Source organism: Numenius arquata, chromosome 8 (assembly GCF_964106895.1).
Source record: "Numenius arquata chromosome 8, bNumArq3.hap1.1, whole genome shotgun sequence".
Classification (NCBI taxonomy): domain Eukaryota; kingdom Metazoa; phylum Chordata; class Aves; order Charadriiformes; family Scolopacidae; genus Numenius; species Numenius arquata.
The window spans coordinates 59,601,065-59,625,958 of NC_133583.1; the positions used below are offsets into that span (position 1 = coordinate 59,601,065).

A 24,894-nucleotide genomic window follows, 5' to 3' on the forward strand; every position below is an offset into this window, starting at 1 on the left:
TAACTTAATACTGGGACATTAACTCGCTCTTTAAAACTGTGTGCTTATTAACGATGTGGTTTTTTTTTTTTTCCCTAGTGAGTTATTAGTCTGGGGATTTTTGTAGACCTATCTGGAGAGGTTTTCCTTGTTTGGTGGCAAATATTAGTTTGTGAGGTACTTAATATATGTGAGTGGCAGGAGTATTTTGACTACCACTACAGTCTTTTCTGCTGGTCTCTTGTAGAATCTTCTCTTGTCACTTACAGGTAAAACGTGTTTGCATAACAAATTGTGTGGACCTTATTAAGACAATGCTTAAGTATGTACAGCGTAGTGTTGATCTGGTATTTGATTTCTCTTAAGTGGTTTGAAATCTTTTCCTCTTTTGCTGTTGGTTTTATGCATTTTGACAGATGCCTTTTCAACTTCTAGCTCAGGAATGGGAGAAATTGCTTCTGGGCAGCATTTGGCTTCACAGTCAGAAATTTTCCAGTACTGAAAATGCCTCCCGATTGCAGTGAGCTTCCAGATGCAAGATAGATAGTAACAGAATGTTTCCGGGAGGGGAGAGAACCGGGACTGTCAGTAGTGCCGTTAAATGCCTAAGGAACAAAAACTTGGACAGTATTGTAGCAATGTTTATGGTGTTCTTTCAGGTACCTTTCAGCTTGTTACAAAAACCCGCTATGGAGAAGTGGAGCTTAATGACAATTACTGTTTTACTAGCACTTACTGTACGCTGGACTGTATCGCTTGGTTCTTATTCAGGTAATACGTGTTCACGGTCTGTAAAACAACCACATGAAGGTGAATTATGGAGCTTGTGATAAATTAAAATAAACTTGCATGTAAAATCATAAATAGGAAGCAACGTGTTATTTCAAGTACTGTTGTGTTTTAGTGCCTCTCTGTTTCCCTAAGGTTCATATAACGCCTTACTCTTATTTTTCTGAAGTGTGCAGGGATTAACATCACAGCCGCTTGGAACAAAATGCTGAAAAAAATCCCACAACTATTTTTTGAGGGGGGTGACGGTCAGTAATGTTTTAGGAGGAGCTGGCTGTTCACCCCTATGTCTTTGCTGTTTAAGTAGCTGCAGAATATTATTGCAGTTCGATTGTACACTTGTTTAATCTTGTCTTTTAAGTTCTATAACAGATATAGACATAATTTATACTTAGATAAAACTGTACTGGTGATAATGAAGACGGTGTAAAGGTGACGTGGAGTGAGCGATTACGCTCTGCCTTGTAGCTATACTTCCTTAAGATTGTTTACAGCATGAACCAGAGCTATATTCTTTTAATAGATGAGTTTTTCTCCTCCCCATCTCATAATGCTTGCAAAGAACTAGCAAGCTTTTTTTTTTTCCCAAACCTCTCAGTGCCATTCCTGCACTTAGAATAAGCTTGCACAAAGCTTGCTCTCTGCAAAATTTATTTATTTATTTATTTAAATGAACCTGAAATGAATCTGAAAGAATCATGAGCTCAGTCAAATTCAACTCTGGTTTTCTGTTAGGGCCATTGGGAGCCTCATTCCCTGAGCAGTTGGAGCCGTTCAGTTGTATTCTGGTGGTTATAAACTGGTAACTCCTGGGTTCCATTTACTTGAAGGAATTTGCTTGAAGATAAGTTGTGTGTATACCTTCTTGCACAGTTGTTTTATTTTGAGTTTGATTTTTGAAAATGCCTTTATGAGAGATCTATAGGTAACTGAGGCTCTCTTTTACCTATCTGTAGGCAAAAACGCAAACACCCTGTCTTTTGCCGTAGAAGACTAAATTTCTGTTGTACTGCAGATATTTACAATTACATTGCAAACTAGATTTTTTTTTAAAGTTGATTTAATTTTCAAACCAATCAAGATTCTGAAAGGGAGTCTCAAAATAATGCCTGAACTGAAATAACAATTTTCAAATCTTGTTTCCTATGCTATGGTTGTGTAACAGGAGGAGCTGAGCCTGATCCAATAAGCAAATTATTAAAGCATATGCTTAACTTTGAGCATTGGCTGGCTGGAAAAAAAGACAAACCTGAATGTTAGAAAGAGCTGTCAAATGCATAAGTACAGTGGATTTTTTTTGCCTGCTTTGACTTTCTTCAGATGTAATAAGCCTTCAATGGCAGGACCAAGGAAGAAAATTGAGCAGCGTAGTGTTTAAACTGATGTGGTCCTGTTGTTTTGCTGTTGCTTTTATGACCTTAAAGATTAGTTGGTCTTAGAGAACTATTGAGGAAAAATGTCATAGATTAATGCATTGCCAAACTGCTGCTAAATGAGTAGAAGTTAAATACCTGTGTTGAAAGGCAGCTTCAGAGCCTTAAAAATGTCTGTTTCCAGGTAATAATAAAAGTGAATAAGACAACTTTAAAGCATTTGTGACTCCCTTAAAATAAAATACTCATTTTTTTTTAATTCTGAATTCTGTCTGTCTGTATATGTGGTGCTTGCTGTAGACGGAAGCTAAATATGCATTAACTGATGTGTGATCAGTATCTGGCTTTTTAGTAATCGAACCTTTGGATTAAGTTGTCTTTTATTTTGAAGCCAATTAATTTCTTTTCCTTTTTTTTTTTTTGAGGGGGAGAAGCTGAAATAAAATATATGTGTGTGTTTATATATATATATATCTGTGTATATATGCACACATACTCTCTAAAATTTGACTAACACCTATTTTTGTATTTCAGTAATCCTATGACAGGTTCTTTGTTCTACTAGCTTTATAGCTACAGAATGGACACTGATAAGACTCCTATTCTCCAGTGACCTCACTTATTTGGGAAACTTTTAGTTGAATGTGGAGATAATCTACTCTCTCTTACTCAAGAATAAATTGGTGGAGATAATATGTTCTCTCCACTACCCAGGAATAAATAGTACATATCTGAGCTTGTGTGATTCCCACAAACATAGATCATGTGAAAAAAATATAGATGGCTTTCCTATATTTTAAAGAAACTCTTAAATCTCTGTCTGGCTGCTGTCAATATTTTACTTGGAGTACTATCAGTCCAGTTTCTGTTCTCAATAAGCGCAGGCTAATAGATTAAATAAACTCTGTGATAAAGATGCTTAATATACTGCTGTTATCAGAGTTAGACTCACATCGAGGGAATTGTTTATGAGTAGACATCTGAAGTATTTGCATAGATAAAGCTTTTTTTTTTTTTCTGTGGAAATAAATATATCTTAGTTTCCTGAGAGACTTAACATATGCATGTGTGAAAAGTGGCCTTTAACATAATCCACTTTGTGAAACTGCTACAGAGCAATCCTCAGTTGAAAAATGTGTGAGAGAGAATTCCTGTAAACCAAAATGGAGCAGTTATTACTTAGAAAGCTTTGTAGATAATAAGAAAAAATTCTTCTAAACCTATTCTGTGTACTGAATGGCCTGATTTAGTAAATGGCTCGTCTTTATTAACTCTTCATTAGGAATTATGCAGAAAGGGACAGACACAAGATGCAGCGTTGTTGCTAGTGTTACAAAGCAGGTAACAGAGGAAGGGGAGAGAACTGAGGGGTCTTGCAGCAGGTTCTAGTTCTAAGTAAATTTAAAAACAAGGCGTGTTGTTACTTTAAATAGCAAGATACCACAACACGGCTGAAACACAAGGGAGAAGATTGTCAATTATTACATACTAAGAAAGCGAAGTAGTTGACACAAAATCAGTATAAGATGCCCATTATGCGCATTTTCTTATTTCAGAGAAAGTGCCACATTTTTCATCTACACTTGGAAATGATTTTTTTTTTTTTTGTCAGATGAGGAAGCAATTCTTCACAGTGGAGTATCTTGATAAATGCTTATCACAGAAATATCCAGATATCCAGAGAGCCAAAAGGACGCATAACTTTTTTTTTTTTTTTTTCCTCCCTGTTAGACTGCATAGCAGATGAGGTCTCTATTTTGTTCTCAAATATCAGAGAGGAATGGAGAATAAAGTTAGTAATATATTAATATGCAAATATGTATCTGGAGGAAAAGCAATCTGCATAAACTGAATAAATTCTTACTTACTCTGTCATCTCTTTTTAGGTGCAGGAAAACCACCTATGTATGGAGACTATGAAGCTCAGAGACACTGGCAAGAAGTTACTTACAATTTGCCCATCAGGCAGTGGTACGTGGTGTCTTGTAGTTCAGATTACAAAGGGGTAAATGTGGTGAACCTTTGGTTCGTGCCTTACTTTAATATACCTTTACGTTTAAAATCTCTGCAACATCTTCTGCTGTTCTCTGAACTATTCTAAAAACCCTTTTGTAGTAATATATCACGCTGTTCTTAGACTGGGGTATTGTTTTCTTCACAAAAAAAGAAAAAAGCTAAAATTTGGAACTTTGACTTGCTAGCTATGAGTTTGTATGACAAAATATTCTGACTGGTAGCGCTCTCTGTGAAGCTCCAGCTTTGTTTTGAATTGGAGAGATCAAGAAGCAGTTTTTTAGACATCGTAGAGAAGCTTTTTCTCCTGGATAAGAAAAAAATGAGTTCAGCTTCCTGAGTTCCAGTTCTCTAATGCCCCAAAACTGTCATGATTATCAGCACTACCGAAGTGAACTCGTCTCCACTAAGCTTAGAGACAGGGCCATGCCAGTAAATGCAGAGACCTGAATTCTTGCACTGGAGACACTGTTTTTTCTTTTTTATACCTGGGAGTTCGTTGTTCTCATCCATGTTCTTAATATAGATTTTAAAAATGTGGGTGGAATGTGCCTGTAATCTAGGTGTAAGGATAGTGAGCTTAATTAGTACAGAGCACTTAAAACACTAGGAAAATTATTCCAAATATTTTACATTATTTCTACATTATTCCTAATATTCCTTAGAGCTTTCATGGAATGGTAAAAATTATTTAGTCCATATATATGCTGCAACACAAATTGGAATACATTGGAACTCCAGGTCATCTTCCAAAAGGGATAGTGGCATTCTGTTTGTCTGGTGTAGTTTTTTCCTCAGCTCTCTCTTGGGGAACAGACCCATATGACAGAATAGAATATTAATAATTCAATTGTATTTCTCTAAATATATGCGGGGCCAATTCTGAAAGTATGGCACTCTGTGGAACTCTGCAGATGACTCTCTGTTGTGACTTCAGATCATCCTGTTGTGTCTATATTATAATTTCTCTTTTACGCTTTTCTGGGGGTGAGAACCCTCCCAGACCAACAATCAAACTGGGACTTAACACTGGGATATCCAAACCCCTCATTGTGCCAGAGTTTGGATAACGGAGAACTGACATAATAATAGACTTGGCAGCTTTGATCCATTCCGCTACGTGGAACTATATGTACTTAAAATTAAGAGTTATAGCAGTCGTTATTTCTGGGTGTTCCCAGGGGCCAGATGAAACTATATTGCAGGCTGGGTTTAGCCTATGGGCTGCCAGTTGGGCATCGCAGTCTTGTTGTATTTGCTCTTTGCTTTATTTATAACAGAAGTTTTTTGGATGGGGTCCGCTTTGGGAATTGAATCTTTAATACAGCGAAGTCGTATTCAGTCTTGGGTGTTTGGAAAACAACATCTCGGCTGACATGCAAGGGATTATGTTCTAGAATACTAAGCTCCCTTTCCCCTCCTGTATTATAGAAATAGGCAGTGTGAAAAGATGTTATACTCCAGTAGGTAAAAATAGCATTCAAATTTGAAGTTGAGGTTCTAATCACTTCTAGTGTTGTTTGTTTAGTGTTTAGAAAAGCTGTCTGTGCAGCAAGCACGTGTTCCTCTGTAAATTTGTCGAGGTAAATCGAGAGAGCAGCGCTCTCGTGAGGACATCGTCCTGTAAGATCTCTTGATCTTTTCACATTACGTTTACTGTTAAACAGGCATGTATAGGTAATATAGCTGCATGTTCCATGCTTTTTTTCTTTGATCCAAAACAAAGATTCATTAAAAACTGCTGCAGTAAAGTCCAATATGGTTTGTACTTAGTTTCTTTGCATGAGATTTCTCTGAGCCAGAGGCCAGAATTTAAATATTTCTTTTTTTATATTATTCTTTAGTGTCTCAACATTATTAAAGGCTACTTTAAGAACATCCTTTCTTATTATACTGCTAATTAAAATGCTGAAGGCTTTTTTGCTAAATATTACTGGGTATAGGGATTGTTTTTGCTGTTGAAACTATGAGTTTATGGAAGGTAAATTAAAAAAAGAAACTCAAACCTAGAAAGTTTACTATGAAGTTGCAGACTCTCACAGTCTGCGTGAAGAATCTGGACTGCCTTGGCGTGAGCAGCCTTGAATTGCAGGATAAGAAGCAGAGATGCAAGTCAAAGAAATATGATTTATCATCAGTTCATAAGATACTTCAGGCAGCTCATAAAGAATTGAAGAAATATCATTTACTATAAAAAATGTCAAAAATTGGCTGCATTTGAAGAGAGAAACTGGAGAAGCCAAGAACTTACCCCATGGCAGTTAGACTAGTCAGTCTGTTTCACCGTGAGATATAGAGGGTCTGAAGCCTTATTTTTGTAACTTCTGTTTTCCTTGGATAAAACTTTCTGTTTGTCGTTTGGAAGAGGTGACTAAATTGTAACTGCTGTCGGCCTTCCGCAGAAATACTTAGTTACAAACAGGAAAATCCTTTTCCTTTCTCTCATGTGGTTTGCCTGAGTTTTGAGGCAGAACTCGGTGGTTGTGGCTAACACATCTGATTGAGGTTGATGACCTTGTGTTGGTTATTCAGGAGGTGTTACTCCGATAACTTGGTGTTCCCTTCGAAGGAACTTTTTAGCCCCCTGCCTCCTACATTCGTGCTGGCAGGATTGCCGAGGTGTGCCTGCTGTGGCATAGTTTTCTTCCAGATCTATGCTGCTTTTTGTTTGCCTGTGGAATATCTTTATGCCACCCTTTTCCACTCCTGTTCAGTTGCTTTCTAGAGCAGAAACAGCTCACAACTTGCTGCGTTAAAAAAGTAGCAGGTAAAGTTTAACTCTTCAGAAGTCATTGTCACATATAAAATGTGCTGTCCAAGTCCAGAAAAAACAGGAATCTAGGATTAATTTAAGAAAAAATCACCAGTGAATTCCATTTCTTTTGAAGTTTCCTTTTAACTGCATTGGATTTATTTCCTTTTTGGTGAACTGATAGCTGTCTTCTGGAATAATTAGCCTGCATGAAAAATGTAGGTTTGGTTTGCAGATGGAGGTGAGGACCTGCAGCGCTTACCACAGGTACATATCTACCGTAGCTCTAGATTTGTTTACCTATTTTTGTGTGAGCTTTGTCTTTAGTCTCTGGATTTTTGGCAAACTCTGTTCACATTAAGTATTTTTGCTCTTCGGGTAAGTCAGCTCTAGGAGCTGCTTTTTTAAATCTTCCATTTCGCAAACAGAAGTCAGTGTACTCTGGATCACTTTTGCTTTTGTGTTGTTGCTTGAGATTTTTTTTTTTGTGTGAAGTAAAATAAAGCAGTTATAGAACTTGCTAATTTCCTTTTGGATTTTGAATCCGTTGATAAAAATATTTGGTTTAATATTGTGCCTTTTCCTTGGGCTCAAACAAAGCTGGAAATGTAGATCCTTCTTTAAATTTTTTTTTTTTTTTTTAGGTACTTCAATACAAGTGATAACAACCTACTGTACTGGGGCCTTGATTATCCACCTCTTACTGCCTATCACAGCTTTCTGTGTGCTTACATGTAAGTTCCTTATTTTAAATACCTACTTCTGTGGAGAACACAAAACATCATATTCACCTTTTTTTTTTCCTTCATTTTTTTTTTTCTTTCTCTGCTGTAGAGAGAAACTAGTAGCTAAAGGAGCTATTGCTCCTCCAAAGTAGCTAAAAAGCTATTGCAAGGAGGGGACTGAAGGGTTACCTTCTTCTTTTTTTCTTTTTGCCAGGTCTGTAAATTTTAGCAAATTTAGATGTGATTTAGACACTTCACTTTCCATTTAAGCCACTGTTGGATCAGTGATGCAGAGAGGAAAGGGCTGTAGGAATTGGGCGCATCGCATGGGAAACCTCTCTTGTATTGAGAGCCCAAGTGACATTTGATGACTGGATATCATGTAAATAGAATTCTGTTATTGGAATACTTTTTCCACAAGGGCTTTACTGCTGTTGGAATGAGACTTATGGAATAAGAATGTAGGTTAAAGTGCACAGGCAGAGTTATGTGGGGCATCTATGTGAACTGTAAATGGTTTATATTTAATACTTAAGTATGAAAGGTATTTACAATTGTTTTTTTAAAAGTCAGTGGAACTAGACAGAAGGTGGTTATCTTGTCCTAATAAATATTGTATTCCATTCTTACTGTTTTCAAATATATATATTTTTTAATTGTGAAACAGCAGCTAAAGTCTATAGTGTAAACTGATCTAGTGGTGAGGAAAATCTTTCATTGATCACTATTGCTCTTTGAAATATTTCTTCTCATTCATCTTAATTCTTGGAATATGCTCCTGTGCGTGTCATCTTTTATTGCTGAAAGGAGTGTAAAGGGAAATGAGAACTGTCTACGTTTTGATGTGTCTGTACTTTGTTTTACAGTGCAAAGTTAATAAATCCTGATTGGATTGCTCTGCACACATCTCGGGGGTATGAGAGTCAGCCACATAAGTTATTTATGCGTACAACAGGTAGGAAAATTGTATTTCCTTAGGATGATCATACAGCTTTGTTTCACTTACTAATTTAGCAAGTCTAATATCATGCAGCTTCTCCGTCTTCACCAGTTTATTCTCAGTTCTTTGACTTGGGTGGCTTTGCAGGTCCATTTATGAACCAGGCTCCTCTGTTCTTTTCTATTCTGCTATCGTCTGTGAAGCTGATAAATATAAAATACACAAACAAGTTTTCAACCAAATTGGTTCAGTAAAAACTAAAAATAATTTTAAAAGCTACTTTTTTCTTGTAGCATAGACCTGTTAATTTTAACTTTGAAAATAGTATTGTTTTCCCTTCCATTCTGATAAATATGCTTTTCATTTTCATTTGGGTTTTACTGTAAAGTTATTTTGCCTGTAGACTGGCATTCGCTGACTTAACAGCCTCTTGAGGTCTCAGAGGTTTTTATTATGAGCTGAATACTTTATCTGAAAGGGAGAGATATTTGATATTTTTAAAGATGTCACTTTTCTTTCAAATAGTCACCACTTCCTAAAGATAAACTTCTGTTAACAAAAAAGTAAAAATGTATTTTACCATCTTTATACTAAATTTCCTTTTCCCGTAGTCACTCATCTGACCATTGGATTATTTTGAACTGCTCTAAAAGAAAAGGATAAAACAAGGGCAGGAAAAAAATGCAGATAATTTAATTCAGTAACTGTATCAGTAGGAGAGCAATGTGGTCAGTGAGCTCTTGTTCTCTAAGCAACGGCAGATGCCATATTATCCTCTTACTATTTTCTTTGATTTTAAATCTGTCTTTTGCTTTGCGTAACAGTAGAATTCCACAAAATGCTTTCTGATTGCACCAGCAGAATTTGTTGTTCATCAGTAGCTTTTCTGTACTTCACAAACCTCTAGTAATTGACTGAATTGAAAAAAAAAAAAAAAAAAAATCACTAGAACTTAATTACCCTTGAAATGGTCTTTATTAATTTTGAAATCAACTCACTTGACAAACCACTGATGGATCCAGGAGAACGGATAACCCTTTTTTAACAATAGCCATTAGGAGAATGCATTAAAATAATTCAGAGTGGTCAATGTCAGCTGTTGGTATTACACCTTTATTTTACGTGTCAGTGTATTTGTTTTGCTAACAACTTGGGTATATTTGTTTAATTGTAGTTTAAGCCTGATTCACCACCAAATAACTGATATCTTTAAACATTTTCTTCCAAAGCCTGTGACTAAAAAGAGGCAAAGTATACTTCCCTCTTGGAATAATTGTACGTTTTCTGAAACCGGTTTGTAGAAATAATCTAAGGTTTTTCTCAGGCTCTTAAGGTAACACTCCAGAAGAATTCACCTGGTGGTTTAAGCACAAGCAGGAGTTGACGTAATTTGAGGCAGGTTTTCTTGTCAACCCTGGTACCTATATTTGCTGTAGGCAGATGATCAAAGCCAAGTAACTAGTTTTAGTTTATTTATCCACATCGCTAGTGATTCACACAGATACAATGGAGATTGTAACAATCCAGCGCTTCTTAATTATTTGTGTCTTCAGACTATCTGTTCCATCAAACAACTTGACTGGATCTAATCGTAGTTGATTTCTTTTGAGAATGAAGAATGCCTTCTCTCGTTTCGGCATGTGAGGAACTAGAGTGTGCTCCCTTATTGACTGAGGCTGTGCCAGAAGCCAAAACAGCTGAACACATGGAAGCAGCAGCTTTTGGACATCAGAAATGATAGCGTTAGAAACATTAAGAAGATCAAATTCTGTAGACCTATTTCTTTTTGTCCTTTGAAGTGGAACTACCCACTTCATTCTCATGAAGGACTCTCTGATATTTTAATGTTTGTTTGCCTATACATTTTCTTTCTCTTCCTGAAAACAATTGAAAAAAAATTAGCTTTGGTGTAACTGCCAAACCTGAGCTACCTTTAAAACAATGAAACATACTGGGACGCAATGTAAGCCAAAAGAAAAGCATATTCAGTTGAAATTATAGTCACGTGCCTTTTGAACTTCAGTTGAATTGAATGGGTGAAGTTTTCAGTGAGGATAGAGCTGCAAACCCCACATTGACATTCAAAAGGTAGGCAACTAGTCTCGCTCCAGCGCTGTGTAGTTATTATCATCTGAGGGTTTTTTGCACCAAATACAACCAGGGTATGGAGCATCCAGAAGTTAAAACTGTAAGCAGAGTCAAAGATTCACAATCCAGCTGAAAATGCACAACTTGAATAGCATTAAGATGAGGTATGTGGGAGGATTCTAACATACAGTTAATCTTTATTTTTCAGTGTTTGTTGCTGATTTGCTGATTTATATTCCTGCAGTTATTTTATATTGTTTTTCCTTGAAAGAAACATCTACTAAAAAGAAGGCAAGTATCTGGGGTGTGTATAAATTAAAAAAACAAAGAAAACATACTGTTAAAACAGGGTAAAAATGTAACAGTATCAGAGTTAATTAATGTATAGAACACCATGATGGCTTCAATTGATGTAAAACTGATGACAATCGGTATATGTCCTATTAAAGGCTTTTCAGTTAAAAAGATTTTTTTTAAAAAAGCTATTATCTTACAGCAATTATTTTAACGTTTTCAATAACAATAACAAGATGCTTTGATGCTGTGAACTCCTGAATTATTTCTTTCTGAATTTATTACTTGGGTAGTAAACCTGAGATTTGTGCTGTGACATGGGGGAATCTGGGAACTGCTTTGTCTTGCACACTCCTTACAGTAGAACCGATACACTTTGGAATAATAAGTCTGATTTTTGGAGCGGTTCCAAGGGTTGAGATGGGTACAGGTGAGCTTTGAGCTGGTTGGCAAAGGGCAGGCTGGTCTCCAGTCAATATTATCTTATTTATGGAAAATCTGTATCTTTTTTTACTCCTCAAAATATGACTGATGGATTACTTGAAGATTCCTACCTATAGGATGCACCGTTTTTGTACTGGAGAAGTAGTATAAGTTCCTTGTCTAATGTCTAACTTAGAGGGGAAAATAATTATTTCTCTTTTTTTTTGATCCTTCTTTCCAGGTTTCTAGTGCTCTCTGCATCCTGCTTTATCCAGGCCTCATTCTTATTGACCATGGACACTTCCAGTATCCTTGTTCTGCAGTGAAATGAATTTCCATTTACACTTTAGTTCCTCTGGAGATGGCAGAGGAGCGTGTCAAGTGCAGCTGTGTCAGATGTCCAGGTCTATAGCGTGCCAGTCTGTCTTGCCTTTGTGATTACCTGAGACTGGATTCACTTCACGCCTCACCATTTAAAAGCAAGGTGTCTGATGCGAGTTAGGCCGTCAGAGCGAACTAGCCAATATTGGTGGCAAACACCTTCACGGGTGGGTCTCTTTTAATAAGATTTCAGGTTTTTATACTTGTTTTGCACATCAACAAGCTGTTGCTTGACTTCTCCAGGCTGTGCTGCTCAGTGCTGTTGAGCCAAAAGGACACATTTCTGGAGTTGTGATATATGTGGATATTTAAATATTCCAAGGAGATACTGAATCTCATCAGCACCTACTAAATCAAGTTTACTAATTTGTGATTTTCTTCCAAGAGTGCATGGTGAACTTGGAAGATGATATATCTTAGAAAGCAGATTTGGAAGGAAAAAAAAAAATTCATCATACTATTGGATATTTGAGTTACAGTTCAGGAATTCTGAAATTCTATTTTTCACCTAAGTCTTTAAAGATGTGGATCGTCTGGAGATGTCAATTACAACAACAGGGATGGGAATGAACACAATTCAGTTTAGGTGAGAGAAGCTGGTGGCCAGGAAAGGCACAGGGTTATGGTTTTCTAATATGCGAAAGGTGTATGAAGAGGAAGGCAATAATCTGTTCTGTGGGTCTTGTGTTGGAAGGGCAAGAAGTAATGGCCCTGAGTTACTGTAGCGAATGTTTGTTTTCTTTAAATATATGGAAGAAATCTCTCAAACTTTAATTACAGTGAAATGCTGGAGTAGATTGTCTGTGGATGTTGTGGAATCTGCAGCATCAAGGTCTTTAAGAAGAGGTTCAGCAGACCTCACGTCAGGACTGACACGGGTGTAGCAGACACTTGAAGCAGACAGGTGATGTTCTGCGTGGTCTCCTGTGCTCTCTCCCAGCTCTGTGACTCTTTGGTGAATAACGTCACTATCTGTGACCAGCTCCCCAGGAGTCAGTAGATTTATTTAACCTTAACTGCGGCTGCACATCTCTGTGAGATCACAATCTTTTGGTGCAACTACCAGCTGATGTGATCTCAAATATACGTGGTGGGTTTGAGTGGGAAATTCGAGCAGGCTGAAAACAAAGTAGGCATCTGAATGCCTTCTCACAGCTATTCATATCGACAAGGAGAAAACAAAATATTGTGGCATTTCTGACAATATGAGTATCTCTTATTTGGTTTCTCTCATTGTGTAAAAATAACAGTGAAAGACAAAGCTAATTTTTTGTTGCAACTTAATAGTAAGTGTAGCTTAATCTCTTCAAACTCTACTGAGCTCAGGTACCTGTTCTTAAAGTCATAAGGAAGCAATGTTGGTTTTAGTAACTATTATTCATTGTTTGTACAGTATTAGCAGCCAAGGGAACCCCTCATGGATGAGGGTGCATTGTGAGTATAATATAATCAGAAAAAACCTCAAGAGGTCTTGAACTAAATAATATATAAATTAAATACTGACATATTTGAATATTCTACGCATACCTTTTGGGAGCTGGGAGGAAAGACTTTTGAAAGCTTTATCCTTAATCATGTAAATACCAAGAAAAAATATTTACCCTGATGCATCTTACCACATACAGTCACCAAAAACTTGGTTGACTGAGTATATATTACGTGTGTGTGTGTGTTAATTATACTATTTGTCCTCACTTTTGCCTGCGCAAGCTTTGAACCAAGCCTTGGAAATATAAAAACTACACTTTAAATAGAAGTAAAATTATTTCTGTCTCTGAACATCATGGTCACAACTGGCAACGTGTTTTTAAAACTAACTTGGAAAAGCTTATTTTGCACGGTATCTTATGCTTGTCCCTCAGGGCGTTCGTTACTGACTTCCAGTGCCAAGATGTGTATCTTGTCCTTGACGTAAAAAAACATATACAACTCAGTGAGCCTGGGCTTTGCCTTGTGGGGTGTTCTCTGTTTGTCTTATGACTGGGACCTTTTGGGGTCAGTGGCATTTTGCTTGGCCTTAAATTATAAGCAAATGGAACTCTACCATTCTCTGCCCTTTTTCTGCTATTTACTTGGAAAATGCTTCAAGAAGGGACTGAAAGGAAAGGGGTAAGTGATTTTAAACCATTTTATCTTTCTCAGGAATATGTCCAGGCAGCCTGGCGTTGAGAATGTGGTTCTTACTTGCATGTGGGCATTTCTGAATTAATTTCTAGTGGAAGATACTTGCCTTGCTGTAATATATTTCTTGGCAGAAAATTAAATATTTCCTGTTGGGATCTATGTTAAGTATTTCCACTGAACAAATAGCAAAATCTGTTAAGGTGTCCTTTCTTGGGTCTCTTCGTTCTGTAAGCTAAATTATATGTGGGCTGCTGCATGATTAGGGTGACAGCTCTGTGGTTCTCAGGGAGCTGTTATCACTAATCTGGGGATGATGAACTTTTTCTGTGGTGCTGGTAGCTCTTGTTTAGATTTGTTACCTTCCATTCTATATCTTTTTTCTTAAAAAAAGGTTGATGCTATAAACTAATAACTGACTTTTGTTACCAGTAGCTGGATTTATCTTTTCTGATGTGAGCTTTTCCTCTTGATTGCAGATTAGTATTATTAATTAAAATAGCAGGGACAGTGGTGGTTTCCTTTGCTGTCTGCTGGCTCCCGTTCTGTACCGACATGGCACAAATCATGCAAGTACTCAGAAGACTCTTTCCCATTGACCGAGGCTTGTTCGAGGCATGCATGTTTTCTTCTCCCCCACCCTGCTCTAAATGTTCTGTATTCTTAGATCCCTTGAGAAACCTTCATCGTGACCTTTAGGGATTTCATGTGGGAGACACACCACAGAACCAGTAATTTGAGATGGCTTCTTCAGCACTCGTTTCTTGCCAGTTATTTAATCCAGTATTTAACCCCAGCTCAGCTGGCATCTTCCAGGATATTATACGAGTAGACAACACTTATCCCATCATCAAACCCATACTTCAATCCATACATTTTTCCATTGAAATAGATTCCATAGTAATTGACAGTGTCAGAAGATGTAACCTTAAAAGTTAACAGCTTCAGCCTCTGTCTTTCGTTCTGCTTGGCTTTTTTTCCAACAGGATTCATTATTTAAAATAAAAATAAAAAAACAGTGGTTTGGCTACAGCCTAGAACTTTCCTTTTGACCCACCTTGTGGAAAGTTGCATTGGAAGTACAATATTTTCCAAAAGTTTTAGGCTGGTTTTAATTTTATTTTTCCTCAGGCTCTCAACATTTGCTGCAAGGTGCTGGGTGCCGTAGCCTGAATCCAGTAAAGTAATTACTTATTTACCTACCGCTGCCCCCACTGGAGTCTCACCCAGAAAGGAAAGGGTACTCATTTCCCAAGTAACAGGGAGTTGGTGTTTTGCTTAATTAGGGCCTGAGTCTTAATATTATGCTTTTCAAAGCAAATTCTCAACTTCAAGTTTAACCAATAAAATGAAACTTTGAATTCTCAGGTTTTGATGTCACGGGGATTTAAGCAAATACTGACATAGTTTGATTCATCTTAAAATTTCTTTTAATATAAATAATATCACAACTGGCCCTATTTTCTTCAAAAGTTAATGCTGATGTGCCAAAGGCAGCATTTTATTGAGGCAGCTGTACGGAAATCTTCTCAGTGTATTCTTGAGTAGTTTATTAAAAAACAAACAAGTCGCCAAAAACCCAAACCAAACAATCCTCTACCACTCCTCCCCACCTCCCAGAAAAAAAAACCCAACCTGAAACCAATTCAATGACCCTATTCCTTCGGAGCTGTCTGGGATTTATAAATAAGGTTTTGGTCACCACTTTTTTTTGTTTTTTTATCCAGTATGAAGTTTAAAAATGAAACCTGTAAATGACAATAACCCATGAGTCTGAAAGAGCGTAAGGATTTTAGTCTAATATTAGCCCGAATATTTTCAGAGTTGATGAGGGGAGTGACTTGCTGGATGCTAATCTAGATAAAATGAGAAATTGTCCACGTAAGCACCGCGCAGTAAATTTATACCGGGGCTGTGAGTAACAGGTTCTTTGAATCGGTTCCCATTTAGAGAAGCGGTAACAAATGCTGATGGTTGTAAAATCGCATTGGCTGTTCAGTCGGCGTCGTGTGCGTTTGCTGGTGCTGCCAAACCCTCCGCTCCCCCCGTAATCCTCAGCAGATTTGAAGTGCATTTTCCGTATGGCTGGTGAGCACGTGAGGCCGAGGGCTCAGTTGTTGGTGCTGGTAACTCTTCTGCCGTTGTGTCCACACAGCTGTGATTCAAGCAGCTGTTTGGGGATGAGTTTCACGAGCCCGATAGCTGTAGTTACAAATTTAATTTTGAAAGCGATCCTAGCACAACTGCTAATGTCTTTAGGCTTCTTGATTTATTAGAGGGTTAACTCTGTGATTGCTGGCAAGCAGTAAGCACAGCTAAATACCTTCAGGTACGTAATGAAATGTGACAATACACAGAATGTCCTCACGTTTGGGGAAAAAAAAGATCCATACGTGGGACTGCTTAATCAGGGACAGATAGGTTCAGAGCCTTATTTTCACAAAATGCATGATCTCACGAGTTAAGTAGTAGTTTCTTGTGCTGAAGAGCTATTTCTCAGTTACTTTAAGAACACGTTTAAATTGAGTCTCTTGAAACTTTCCATTTTTGAAGATCAGAATAATTTAAAGTACATCTAAGAATATGATGTATCTCTGCAAGTGTCTTTTTGCAGTATCACGGTGAAAGCTCAACAGTCCCTCACCTCCTAAGCCCCATTGTTGTCACAAACATAAATTTAAATGAAATGAAAGAAATTATCCCTAATCACCTTTTTTTTTTCTTCCTCTTCCAGGATAAAGTAGCCAATATTTGGTGCAGTCTAAGTGTCCTTATAAAGATAAAGAACATTGTATCGCCTCAAACTCAACTAAAACTCAGGTAAGACATAACTGAAGTTGGTTTAGGTAGAGGGTTTTTTTGTTATTTTTTGCAAAATGAGTAATTGTTGTCAAAGAATTCTGAAAATTGGTGTTTAAAATCTTGAAAAAATGTTTTTTCTCCTATAGTGGACTTTTATCTCAAGTGATAAGGGTTTCCCTAAGTACTGTCAGGAATATTCATAACTGAAAAATTTCCTTCTTGTTTATGTAGTGATTTAAGCTACTCGGTTGGTTAAAACTGAGTTAAAACTTTTATGCTTTTCCCCGTCAAAGAATTGCCTCTTTTAGTGCCCTTAGAAGTCGGAGTTCACAGTTCTGCTTTTTGACGAATTCAGGTCTAGGTCTGCCGAGTCTGAAATATTAATGGAAATGCTTTATTCATAGAATCATCCAGGTTGGAAGAGACCCTTGGGATCATCGAGTCCAACCATCTACCCTACTCTCAAAGTTCTCCCCTACACCATATCCCCCAACACCACGTCTAAACGACTCTTAAACACATCCAGGGATGGTGACTCGACCACCTCCCTGGGCAGCCTGTTCCAATGCCCGACCACTCTTTCTGTGAAAAATTCTTTCCTAATGTTCAGTCTAAACCTACCCTGTTGGAGCTTGAAGCCATTCCCTCTCGTTCTGTCATTAATTACCTGTGCGAAGAGACCAGCACCAACCTCTCTACAGTGTCCTTTCAAGTAGTTGTAGAGAGTGATGAGGTCTCCCCTCAGTCTCCTCTTCCTCATACTAAACAGTCCCAGTTTGGAGAGTTCCTTCTCCAAAAACTTCTGTCAGAGGAGACCCCTCAGTGCTCTTGTGAGCGAGTCTCTTGAGGGATTTTGTACTTAGGAATTCAATTGTAATTTCCCAAACTTCCATAGTTTTCAAAAGTGATTATGTGATGCCAAGGATGTAGTTTCTTAGGTATTAAAACTGTTTTTCTTACAAAATTCTTCAGTTTTGCTGTAACGTTCCTGAGCCTGCTTCCTACTTGTATAAAACTGACTGTCCAGCCTTCTCTGCGAGGCTTTAAATTTGCTTTGGTAAGTGTCTGGTTTTAATTGCTCCTGGTTTTATGTCCATCGCTGCCATATGACCAACAGTTCTCACAGTCGCTGCAATGGGCCCGTACTGCTAAAATAATCCTGTTTCTGCTGAAGAGGGGGGTTAAAAAGTGTTTTGCTGTCACGTGTCCAGGGGGTCTGACCTGTATTTTAAATCCAGACTTTTCCTTAGCCTCAATTTTCTTCATTTAAGGCTGTATTTTTCTTATCTTCCTCTGACGAGTCTTTAGAAAATTCTGTACACATTAAAGCCTCATATAGAGTTGAAATTTGTCCTCTTTTTAGCTTCCAAAGTGCTAGTTTTCCTTAATGCATTGGCTGCAAAATTCAATAAAAAAGTCCCAAGATGGACACTGTAAGCTCATTAGTGATTTGAAAAGAAAATGATACTATTTTCCCAAATGTTTACCTTTTTTTAGCCATTATATCATTGAATTTAAGCACATTAACATGGCTTACATGCAAAAATCAGCTTTCCTTGAAATCAAAATTATCTGGAGCTGGTCCTAAGGCTTGAGGAGTTACAAGCTAATTTTTATTTTTAATTTTATGTGAGTACTGTTTGACAGTATATCCCAATATTGTCTAAGTCTAACTTTTCTCCTTTCTAAGGATTGATTTATGTTTTACAGTGTGTTTGTATTTGGTGGGGGGAAAGAGTTTGTTTACTTTGTATTGGTTGTTCATGATGATGATAAAATTTATGTTAAAAACGCAAGTAGCTCTCTCCAGTGCTTCTGTGTGTGAATATGGCGTGCACTTGGTGGGGACGCTCTTGTCAGTAAAGCCAAGCAAGAGTGAGGGCTCTTTGCAGGAAGTGTTTTCTGCCTAATTCTGGGTAAACTATCAAACAATGTGGGGTGTTTTTTGTATGTAGAGGTGGTCGCAGGAGCAACTCCGGGTGTTTGTAAATTGCACTGGAGTAAATGTAGCAGTTAATTAGAAAAATCAGATCGTTTAGCTCAGACATTCATGTAAAGTCTGTGCCGGCAGAGAAACTAAACCGGTGCTTTGCATTGCAGTCACATACACTAATATCCCTCTGATTTCCTTTTCTAAGGTTAGTTGTGCATTGTCATTTTTCCTGTTCTCCTTTCAAGTTCATGAAAAATCTATTCTTCTAGTGTCAGTGTAAGTAAATTATTTTTCTGTGGATTTATTTTGATCTTTTCTTCGTCTTGTTATTGCATGCTGCTTTCTCGCTTACAAATATATCTGATTTTAAAAAACTCTACACACTTGGTTTTCTGAATAGCTTGTAAATGAAAGTATACAAATGTGGCCGTGCCGGTCTCTCTGGGGCAGTGCTCTGACTGGGTTTCCTGGAGCGGGATGTGGCAGAGAGGAGAGCTGTTTGCCCAGGGACAGGCTGCTGTGGGGATCATAGAATGGTTTGGGTCGGAAGGGACCTTAAAGATTGAGTTCCAACCCCCCTGCCATGGCCAGGGACACCTCCCACCAGACCAGGTTGCTCCAAGCCCCATCCAACCTGGCCTTGAACCCCTCCAGGGATGGGATGGTTCAGGCAGGGAAATCACTTAATTGCCCAGCCAGGCTGGAGCGCGGTGGCAAGTTGAACTGGGCGACTGATACCTCACTAAAACAACGGTAAAGGGGCCCCTCTCTCCCTTTGTCCCTAAGGTGTGGTTTTCCCATCCCTTGAGCGATGCCCTGCCCAGGGCAGAGTGTTTCAGTGGGGTGCAGGGGGGAGCAGGGCACCCCAGCAGAGGCTGCAGCTCTTGGGGCGCTGCCTGTACCTGGATGCTCTGAGCTGGTGCCCGCGGGGAGCGGGCAGAGCTCTGCCCAGAGCAGTGGGAGCGCAGCATCCCTGTGAAAGGCTGAGGGGGTGAATTGCTGGCATCTCAGCGTTTGCATATCTGTTTTTCCTCTTCTCGTTTTAGCCCAGTCTGCTTAATTATAAATGAAATCCCTTTTATGGCTACGTGGTTTTTACTTGTATCAACTTTCAGGTGAGTTGGACCTTGTTAACATTATTTTAAAACCATGCTCTTCCCCAATTCTACTAAATATTGAATGTATTCTTTTCCATCTTTTTACATTCTCCAAAATATAACGTGGAACGTGCGCTCACTCCTGCGGGTAATTGTGTTTTAACAGTATGTTGCCCCTTCTGCTGAAGGACGGGCTGCTGCTGCCCTACGCTGTGACGACGCTGGCGTTCCTCTCCGTCTGCGCGGCTTCCTTCTCCATATTTGAGAAGACTTCAGCAGAGGACCTGCAGCTGAAACCCTTCTCCCTTTCCCTCAAGGGCTATGTTTCTTGGTTTAAGTATTTTCCCAAGATTGTCAGGAGTCTGGTAAGCAATTTTAATTCCTATAACTCTTAGTTGCAGATCTTCATGGTACAGAAGTACTTGCATAAACCAGTTTTATGTCTGTAACTGTGTATAAAGCCCGGAACAGGGAAAGCCGCACTGTCTCAGCATAGAGGAGTGCTATAATTTTCCTGCGGTGTCATCTCTGTATAGATTGAAGAACACAGAGCACCCAAGTAATGAAGCTTGCTCGTTTGAGGTGTTAAATCACCGCTCGCTAATACGTCATTCCTTATCTTACAGTTCCTTCTTTCCGTAACCCTGATGGGCCTCCTGTCTCTGGCCAGCGCCGCGGTGTCCCCTCCACAGAGGTTACCCGACTTATTCCCCGTATCCGTGTCCGTTATTTCTTGTTTACACTTTTTATTATTTTGGGTGTATTTTAACGTTGTTATACTCTGGGACTCGAAGAATAGTAGAAGTCAGAAGAAAATCAGTTAATCAAGGACTAAACTGTGAAAGGACGGAGTATTTTGAGAGAGCGGTGTCTGGTGTTGCAGGTGAAGCTGTTTGTGATGTCATACAATTCCTGTAACCTCATGAAAATCAGGAAAACACATTATTTGTATTTAAACACAAAACAATCAGACTGTTTTAAAGGAGGAGAATTTTGAAGAGCTCTTGGAAATGTGATTTAGTGTGTTTTCTTCAGAAGTGTAATACTTTTGTTACCATTTGTAAACTTACCTATACCTAATAAAGGACCAAATTTTGAATTAATGCTGAAATACCCCAGTTTGTATTAGCAAAAAAATGGGTTTGTTAGCGTGAAGTTGACACCTTTCCCAGCATAAAAAGAGCATAAGCGAGTAGAGCAGAGCAGGCTGAGTAGAAACTCGTGACTGGTAGCTCCGAAGTTGTGTTGCTGAGCTGTTTTACGACACACAGTGATGCGTTGTCAGGGGTTGTTCTGTTCTTCGCTGCAGGTCAGGGGCTGTGACTTGGTTTTAACGCTCTTGGCTTACAACTCGCAACTGTTTCTAACAGGACTGAAAAGCCGAAAAAAATCTTGGTTCTACTGAAGTGATAGCGGTGCAGGCACTAAGCTCCTCAAAATAAAACCCAAACAATAAAACCCAGTCCTTATCGCACGGTGATGTGTGGATGTGAACGGAACTAAACTCCGCAGTTTCTCCCTCTGCATAGTACAGCCCCCACCGCCAGCAGTTCAGAGAACACAAATTGATTGAATAATTATATATATAACAAAGCGTGGAGTAAGAAAATAAATCATAAAGCAAGTCACAGTAGTAAAGTTTAATTAGGAACCGGTCTATCCTTAATTCTGTTCCGATACCATATATAATAAAAAAAGCCAAGCCATCTTTGTTTAAAGCTTGTCCCCGTCCCTCCCCGCGCTGTCACATACCTCCCTCTCACTGACATTAGCACATTGTGGGGCTGTCCCTGCAGCGTCGCTCCGGGAGTGTGTGAATCAGCTGTTCTGGGAACTTCCAACTGTGTGAGTTATGATACTGCAGATGAAGTGGCCACGGGCCTCGGTGTATTTATTCCCTTTTTTCCAGCTTTATTTGTTGTGGAAAAAGTAACCACAGCCAACGTTATACCTCTGGCAGCGCAGACAAAATAAAGGTGGCGTGTTTGAATAGTAACTGGAAGGTTACTGGGGTGAGTACAGTTCAGCGGTTTACCTACACTGGAACAGTTTGCTATAAAGCAACAAAACTTAAATATTTTCACAAGTATTTAGACTTTTTCTGAGGGTGTGACTCTAACCGTGGCATGCAAGACCTCTGCCCACAGCCTGGCCTTTCCTTGTAGCCGCGTAGGCCCGAGGGGCACTGATGCGTATCAGGAGGCAGAAATAGGAATCTTTGTCTCCAGGGGCTGCAGAAGCTGAGAACTGCAGTGTTCCCTCCAGGCAGGGCTGGGTGAGAGACTGCTGAAGTCCAGGCAGCTTGGGGAACATCTACTTCCCACGAAATAATGCCCAAAAGAGCAAATTAAGGTGGAGGGAAGCAGAACGACTTCACGTTCTAATTAGCCTGTTCTCTTGTGTTGATCAGGCTGTGGTGGTGCCATCCTTCCCCCCCGTATAAAAACATTAGTTTTGAGTGTATCTCTTTTCTTTGTCCTTGAGGTGGCCTCCAGGGGTGATAAACTGCGAGTCACCCGATCCACCTTGTGGGGAACTGGAAATGGTTCTTAACAGAGCCAGCTGTTTCTGAAAGGCAAAAGCCTGGAACACCAAGAGGTCAGAGAAACAGTAACTGCTTAAATAGCTAAGGCATGTACGAGGAGTATTTCCAGCAGAAGCTTAGTCTATAACTCTGTATTTCCCTAAAAAATGATTAAACACCAAATTTCATGGTGTTTAATAATTGCTGTGGTGTGACTTACTACTGTAAATCTTTGCGTCCATCACCACCTTTGCTGTTATTTTAATTACAAGTTTTAATTTGTTCTTTTAAGACTAAGCAGAACAGCTTGATTTAGCCTGGACATACCCTTCAGCTACTGGCTCTTTTCAGATCAATAATTATTTAATTTCCAGCTACCGAGGTTACAATCAGGTTCTATAAACTACTGCGGGTTCAGGAAACCCCCCCTTCTCATACAAAACTTCTACAACCACCAAAAAAACCAACAGCATGGAAAGTTTAAATGAGAGTAGTGTAGAAATTAAAGAGAGTAACTGACAGAATTCCCTTCAAACAATTGCTACCTGTACAGGTAGTGAAGTGGAAAAAACACTTTTATTAATGAAAAGCTCCCAAAGAATAGCGTATACACGTTTAACCACAAACTGGAACACAGTTATCATTTTTGTTCCTGGAATTTTAGTTGTAAAAAATCAGTTTATCTGTTCAACAGTGCCTTGCGGTGGTAGAAGGCCATTCAGGTGTGTGCATTTATGTTGAACTTTCTCTCTTTAGAAAAAAAAAATACTAAATCATTCTATGGCCCTTTTTCAACCTGAGAGAGGCCGGAGCTTGGGTATCGGTGCGAGACGAGGGTATTTTGAGGATAACGAACAAGAGAAGAAAGTGTTTTAATAACAGCAGCTCACCCCATAGATCATTAAATACCAAACGTAAACTAAAACGTTGACCTAAAAGGCAAATGTTATTAGAGCCCTGTGTTTTAACACCGTGGGCTTGAAGCCGATGGCTGCATAGACTGTGTCTTAGGGTGACTTTAAAGGAAGCATTTTGCAGGTGACAAATAGGTCCCCAACGGTGGCAGCCACAAACAGGGACACTGTTGTTTGTAAACCACTTACCCATGGCCAGCCCAGAGTAATTCCTTGCACGCTGGAGCCTCCTCTGTCTTTTGAGCCCGATTGCCATTAGATAAAAGTATTAAGGCAAGCTGTCACCAAACTCTATGCATTCATTTAAATCAGGTTGTGCCAGCTTTTTGGGGTGATGGCGAATTGATGAAATGAGTGTGCACCCCCAGGCTGGAAGGAACCATTGCCCACCAGGGGCTGGGCATCCAAAGTTCATCTTTGAGCACAGTTTCTTCTCACCCAGTTCTTGGAGGAAGGGTTATATTTCCCCCGTTTTTTTTTTAAATTAATTTTTAAAACCCACAAGGCAGCGTAGTTACATATTTGCAGTAAGAACGTACAGAAAATACAGATTATTTTCCCCGCAGCAGCAAATGTAAATCAGCAGTTTGTCCACGCGCTTGCATAAAGCCCCCACGCTGTATTATTTGCCTTGAGATTATCTGCTTGTGCACATTGTTAAGTTTAAATAGATGCCAGAAATTTTATCTAGATGTGCACCTGCCCAGTGCAATGAGCCGTCCCGAACTGGTATTTGCTGGGGAGATAGGTTTACAGTCATTTCTTCTCTCCTTTTAAGTCCACTCAAGCAGATGTAGAACTCTGGGTAGATGTGGAATGCATTTTCCACATAATGCCTGCGTGGAGATAAGGAATGACATGAATAAATAGCAATTAGACAAGAGCGTCATCGCTCGTATGAGCTGGTCAGAATTGTCTGTCTGTCCTGTGTCCCGTACTATCCTCATGGCGTTAAAAAACCACAGCCAGACACAGCCTGAGGCGATGCAGAGGAACAGGCGGCCTCCCTTCAACTGCAGTAACATTGTAAGATGTTTTAAGGAAATGCTGTAGTTTTTATCTGTAGAAAAAGCTGAGCAATAATTGCTAAAAGATCATTTAGCTATCATCACAACTGGGTATTTTTTAAACAATAAGAAAGCAAAGGGCTTTGCAGTGTTGGTCACGCTTGGGAAGGGATGGAGAGACCCAGAGAAAAGGCAAGTGTGGCTTTTTTTGGCCATCGGGTGGTCGCGGACCAGCTGCCACTGTCTGATGGGCTCTGAGCTAACCCTGAACTGAAGCCTTGTAGCTGTTTGCAGTCGGTACGAGTTTAGCTGAAGCTGATGACCCAGTGTGAGTCTTAACCTGGTTGTTGTGCCATAGACCGGTCACTCTCTGCCTTCCGTAGGACTCAGAAATTACGCTGAATGGTGAAAATAAGCTGCTAAACAGGACGCTCTGCTGCCCGGCACTGGTTCCCTCCCTCAGTGACGCTGGTCCCAGCCTTTGGTGCAGCAGCTGGTTTGGAAGGAGTTAGGAGCAGGAAGGATCTCTGGCCCAAGCAGCTAAGAAGTAAGAGGGTAAGGTTGGCTTGTGGACAAGCAGGGCTTGAAAGGTCTATTTTGCTACTGGGTTACTTGTGGTTACAAAATAAAAATTAACCCTCATTGAGAAGCCAAATGCATGTGTCTGAGCTCGGTTACACAGCTTATAAAACCTGTAGAGCTGCTTTTCCCTATTCCTCGATTACGAGATTATATTCCT

The 24,894-nt window shown here is 39.2% G+C and overlaps 2 protein-coding genes across 2 annotated transcripts in view; one reads left to right on the forward strand and one right to left on the reverse strand.

Annotated features, from left to right (window-relative positions):
• The first annotated feature begins 668 nt into the window (after positions 1–668).
• On the forward strand, positions 669–20,534 carry ALG6 (ALG6 alpha-1,3-glucosyltransferase). The gene is made up of 14 exons (XM_074152464.1): positions 669–750; positions 4,028–4,112; positions 7,551–7,640; positions 8,498–8,586; positions 10,868–10,950; positions 11,618–11,682; positions 13,681–13,866; positions 14,358–14,493; positions 16,613–16,698; positions 17,653–17,737; positions 18,819–18,889; positions 19,660–19,728; positions 19,877–20,075; positions 20,337–20,534. Exons 1-14 carry the CDS (start codon positions 669–671, stop codon positions 20,532–20,534), a joined length of 1,524 nt encoding a protein of 507 aa, XP_074008565.1.
• Positions 20,535–21,336: 802 nt separating this feature from the next.
• ITGB3BP (integrin subunit beta 3 binding protein) overlaps positions 21,337–24,894 on the reverse strand; it is a 32,505-nt gene continuing 28,947 nt past the window's right edge. The window contains exon 9 of the mRNA XM_074151512.1: positions 21,337–23,984. The gene's annotated coding sequence lies outside the window, so the exon portion shown is untranslated. The remainder of the gene's footprint in view (positions 23,985–24,894) is intronic.

Coding starts and splice junctions, on each gene's coding strand:
- ALG6 (XM_074152464.1), top strand. CDS start 669: ATGGAGAAGTGGAGCTTAATGACAATTACTGTTTTACTAGCACTTACT. Junction 7,641..8,497: donor AGCTTTCTGTGTGCTTACAT/GTAAGTTCCTTA, acceptor TTTGTTTTACAG/TGCAAAGTTAATAAATCCTG. Junction 13,867..14,357: donor AAGGGACTGAAAGGAAAGGG/GTAAGTGATTTT, acceptor TCTTGATTGCAG/ATTAGTATTATTAATTAAAA.